The sequence below is a fragment of the Arachis duranensis genome, chromosome 1 (genome assembly GCF_000817695.3).
Source record: "Arachis duranensis cultivar V14167 chromosome 1, aradu.V14167.gnm2.J7QH, whole genome shotgun sequence".
NCBI classification, from domain to species: Eukaryota; Viridiplantae; Streptophyta; class Magnoliopsida; order Fabales; family Fabaceae; genus Arachis; species Arachis duranensis.
In genome coordinates, this window is record NC_029772.3 from 9,424,131 (window position 1) to 9,429,020 (window position 4,890).

General features: G+C 32.4%; 2 protein-coding genes across 3 annotated transcripts in view; both read right to left on the minus strand.

Annotated features, from left to right (window-relative positions):
• Positions 1-1,778: 1,778 nt before the first annotated feature.
• On the minus strand, positions 1,779-4,345 carry LOC107477206 (uncharacterized). Of its 2 annotated transcripts, none has more exons than XM_016097201.3 (2): positions 4,016-4,345; positions 1,779-3,482 (listed from the first exon to the last, which is right to left on the minus strand). In XM_016097201.3, exon 2 carries the CDS (start codon positions 3,390-3,392, stop codon positions 1,971-1,973), a length of 1,422 nt encoding a protein of 473 aa, XP_015952687.1. In that variant the 5' UTR covers positions 3,393-3,482; positions 4,016-4,345; the 3' UTR covers positions 1,779-1,970. The 2 variants fall into 2 exon arrangements, with proteins under 2 accessions (XP_015952687.1, XP_015952678.1); XM_016097192.3 differs by having other exon boundaries at positions 1,779-3,518.
• A 115-nt stretch (positions 4,346-4,460) lies between these two features.
• The window catches only part of LOC127742398 (uncharacterized), a 3,866-nt gene continuing 3,436 nt past the window's right edge, over positions 4,461-4,890 (minus strand). The window contains exon 5 of the mRNA XM_052254962.1: positions 4,461-4,830. Coding sequence (XP_052110922.1) covers positions 4,552-4,830 — 279 coding nt within the window. The 3' untranslated portion in view covers positions 4,461-4,551. The remainder of the gene's footprint in view (positions 4,831-4,890) is intronic.

Consider the following 4,890-nt stretch of genomic DNA (forward strand, 5'->3'; position numbering starts at 1 on the left):
TCATGGTTTGCATTGCAAGATACTATAATGATATGCAACAAACACATATATAAATATAATAAGGTGAAGAAAAAAGAAAAGAATTAAAGTGAGACTGAAACTTGTCTTCTTGTCCCCTTAATTAACCTTTCAAATCAAAGGTTTTTTTTTTTTTTTAGTTATGACATTCTCAAGTTTAATTTTCAGAGAGTAATTTGCATATTTAAATTTTAGTTTAGAGACTAATATATATATATAACATAATTTTATCATGTTAAAATGTAATTAACCCTTATAACGGTTAGAAGTCTCATGGTTTTATGCATACATTTATAATTTATTATATATGGTCATAATAATAACCCTAATATTTATAATGCATATATTTCTTTAATAAAAATAAAATAATAATGTATATATTTCTGACCAAATAAAGAAATAATTCTGGTAATTAGTAGCCATGAGTGAATTGATTGATGGAACTCCACCAACATGAATAGAGAGGAGCATTGTCACGTTATCTTTGGAATATTTTCGAGTTTCCAATAGAAATGATATATAAATCATTTAAATGAACATTTTCAGAATTTATATATATAAAAGTTAGATAATTAGATAATTTAAAATTAATTCATCCTAATTCAATTTAGTAAGAAATTTAAATACTAAATATAAATTTTTTGTTTCAATTTTTCAGGTATTTCCTGATTCAACAAACAAAGAATTGATCTGTTGTAAAGACCATTTTAAGTACCATTTACAAGGTTCTAAAAATTAAATCGGTTATCGAACTGATATAATTAGTTAATTGATTTTTTAACTAATTTCTTAATTTTTTATTGATTCGCTGTCAAATTTTTATCTTGAACCAGATCGATTTAGTGATTGATTTCTGGTTAACCGAATCGAATCGGGCGATTTGGTCCAATACTCATAACTATGACCATTTGTGTTAAATGATTAAGACTCTCAAATGAAAACATGTTGGTAATATAATTTGAAATAATTTGCTAATCTTACACCACAAGATATATAATATGATGTTACGTATAACTTAAAAGTTCTTATAATTGAGATATAAAGCAAGGCATCTAGGTCCATTTCAACAAATCAAAGTAACAATAATTAATATGTGTGTGATTATCTATGAACAATGGAAAGCTAAACAGCATACAAGTGTTAAGATGCATGTGAGTTAGAGTAAAATTTGTGTCAAGAGAAACCCTTTTTTATGTGTGTGATTCAGTCACATATAAAGAATAAAAGCAGGTAGAGGCCAAGGCACATGCCTGTGAATGATAGACAAAGGTTAGACATGGAAATTAAAATACTCTTGAGGCTCAAGTTTCATAGAATGTTAATTGAAAATTATGAGGATGAGGATTCTTAGTTACTCTCTACCTTTGGATTATGTGGGCAGAAAGAATGAAACATTCTTAGTCACACCATGAAATATCTCTCTATTATGGGTGTTTTTTTTTAGTGTTCTTTTAAAGGTTTTTTTTTTGGTCATGTGATATAAAATTGAAGAATTTTTAAAATTTTTTACGGTATCTTTCGGTCTAACAAACTAAAATGATTGTTTCAGTCACTTTAAATCCGAAAAATTCCGTTGCACTTCAATGTACTCCAACCCAAAAATTAAAAAGAAACCTAGTTTTATTAAAATACATATTAATATTATCTTGACTCAATGATAATCTCTTAAGAGATTATTTTCAGCATTAATCCAATTATCCTCTGTTCCAAGGTCTTGAAATCCTTGCTCAAAGATGTGATTATTTTACACTGGATAACAATTTAAAGCACAAGTAAACCCCCAACATCAATGAAGATATGAATAAAATGTGTCATTACAAGTTTATGTCCCTAGATCGAGTATTATGAGTTTGAGCTTTACAATTAAACTTTTGAAATGTTTACATAAAAACAATTCAAGAAGTTACAAATTTTCAATTAGTACTGCAGTGCAGAAACTGGATGGTAAGACATCATATCTTGCTTATGGAATTTATCCATGATTCTGGAATCACTGATTTCAATTGCATGAGAAATGAATCGCAATGATCCGAAACAGGAGAAATCTGAGGCGATACAGCAGCAATAAGAACGAAATTTTCACCATTTCTTACATCTATCTTGTGCAGTTCACAGAAAACTTCATGCAAATGGTTTTCCAGGGACTCATAGAAAGACTTGCTCAGAGGAATGACATTAATAACAAGAATTCCGTTTTCGGACAGAATTGATTTAGCAGCAAGAAGAACATCCCTTCTAACAAATTCCAACGGCGGCGAACTAGTGCCGTTTCGTATGTCTCTTGAATCTAAATCTACCATAACAACATCAAAATTATGGCTGATCTTGGCATCTAAAAAGTGATCAAAATCATTATGCTCAGAACTAGCAAAAGAACTACCATTGTACATCTTTTTGTGGTCTGCAATCTTCTTCGTAAATTCAATTCCATCTCCGATAACAACTCGAATGGATTCATCAGCTTCCAATCCAAAATAGTGCTTTGCCACACTCAAAACTTCGCCATCGTTCTCCACACCTGTGACCTCAAAACCCAATTGAGTTGTCAAGAAAGTAAGCAAAGCTCCACCTCCAACCCCAAGGCATAAAGCTTTTGGTTTAAACCCATCTTGAATTTGCCTTGCAATGTTTTCGCTGATCAACGAAAGACTAGCCACCATTGGGGCCAAGTAAGGATGCACCAAAACCCGATGATCAAGCATAAACTCCACATCTTTGATGCTTACACCATCACAACTATGATCTGTTTCTGGAACTATATGAATCTCTGTTTGAATCAAATTAGGCATCCTCTTAAACCTCAACCGCCTTCGAAACTCTCTTTTAAGGCTACTATGATGAACACCATTCTCACTTTCCATTTCAATTTCAACATCTTCAACCAACATCTCACCAACAAGATATCCAACGCATCGATGAATTACTACACTAGAAATTAAATTGTCTTCATAATTCAAAAGGGCTATCTCAGGGATACCATTCTTGAACAGAGATCTAGGAGACAAAGCCAAGAGAAGAGGCTTAGACCACACCTCGAATCCCTGCTGATGCAATGAACATTCTAATGGACGATGATAAATATTCGATGTACAATCACCCTCCTTGGGTTGGTTTCCTACCAAAATTAAACGAGATATTCCCTGAGAACTATACAGAAGCTGAGAATGACCTGATTTGGTAGAGAAGATCCAATCCGCTTCACGGCCATCCGGAACTAACATGCCACCAACTTGAGGGCTGTCATCAGCAGGTTGGATATGCGAGTCAAGCACAGCAACTCGGAGCAGCGAATCTGAACAAGATGGATTCGGTATAGTGAAGCAGATAAAGCGAGAAGGATGAATGCTTTCGAATGCTCCTGCTTCAAGGGCCATCACTATAAACTCATCTAAAACAATTGATTTTAACCATAATTATCTCTTACATCATTGCTACTCATAACATCACCACACCTAAACTTGCACCTGCTCAATATATTGGAATCAACGAAACAAATACACCTTGAGAACGTAAAGGAAAATACAAAAATAGGGTAAGTACAAATGAAGCCATAAGGATGGATAATTAAACATAAAACAGAAAGCAAGTATCAAGCAAAATGTTAAATCAAACAAAAAACAGCTAGATGCAAGTTATTGCAGTGACAAGGATTTTAAAAACAAAACCACAGATACACTCATATGAACAAAGCAGATACAAATATGCAAGTACTGTACTTAATTCATGCAATGGCCAGAAGCTACTATTTTCTTTTTCATGATTATGATACTCATGTATCCATCAAAAGCTAGAAATCGAAAATGAAAATGAAAATACAAAATCAAATCATTCATTCCATTCAATAGGTGTCTCTAATTTCTTTCGGGCATTTCATCAAACACCTGGTATGCAACTGTGCAAGTAACCATAACAAAAACTAAACTAAAAGAGAGACTCAATTCTCAATTAAAAATTAAAAAAATTAAATTTAAAAATAAAAAAGACATAGATTAGCTACCGTAGTGAGAGGTGATTCTTAAACAGTGATGAGGTCTGTAGCATAAGCTTGCTACGATCCTAAGACTACTTGTTTTTCTTTTTTGGTGATACTGGAATCCTAAGACTTGAATACTATACGTGGTTGTTATTTTATTTTTGGTTGCCCAAAACCTTAGTCCGACTAATGATTAATCTGTCGTGAATCGGATTTCCATTTGAGAATCTATCATTGGCTATGATTGTTGCATACACAAGATGAAATTTAGACCTCAATACTTATTTAAGTAGACGAGTGACTCAACCAACTCAAGTTAGTTATTTTATTTTATTTTTTTACTGAGAGGAGTAGTTTTTTTATATATTGGGCTTATAGGATACACTTTACTTGGGATTAAAGCCCAATAAGGGCCCAAAATAAATCAGTTTGATTTTAAAAAACATGTCGAAAAAAAATTATTCACAACTAAGTACAACAAATATGCATTAATCATTGAGTTATTACATTGTTTTTAAAAGTAAAAAGAAAAAAAAATGGTGATAGTGACATGATGTTAATTAGATATGCCTCCAAGGTCTTTCAGCTAGTCTCACACAATCACTATGCCTATAACAATGAAGAAGATGGTCAATGGTCAACCCTGCAGCTTGCATGAAAGAGTGAACAATAACTGGGCCCACAAACCTAAACCCACGTTTGACCAAGTCCTTACTAAGGGCCTCAGATTTTGGGCTTCTCAATGGCACATTTCTTGGGTACCTGTATCTGTTTATTATTGGTTTGTGGTTCACATACCCCCATATGTAGCTACTGAATGATCCAAATTCTCTCACAATCTGTCCACAAATAATAATAATAATAATAATAATAATAATAATAATAATAATAATAATAAT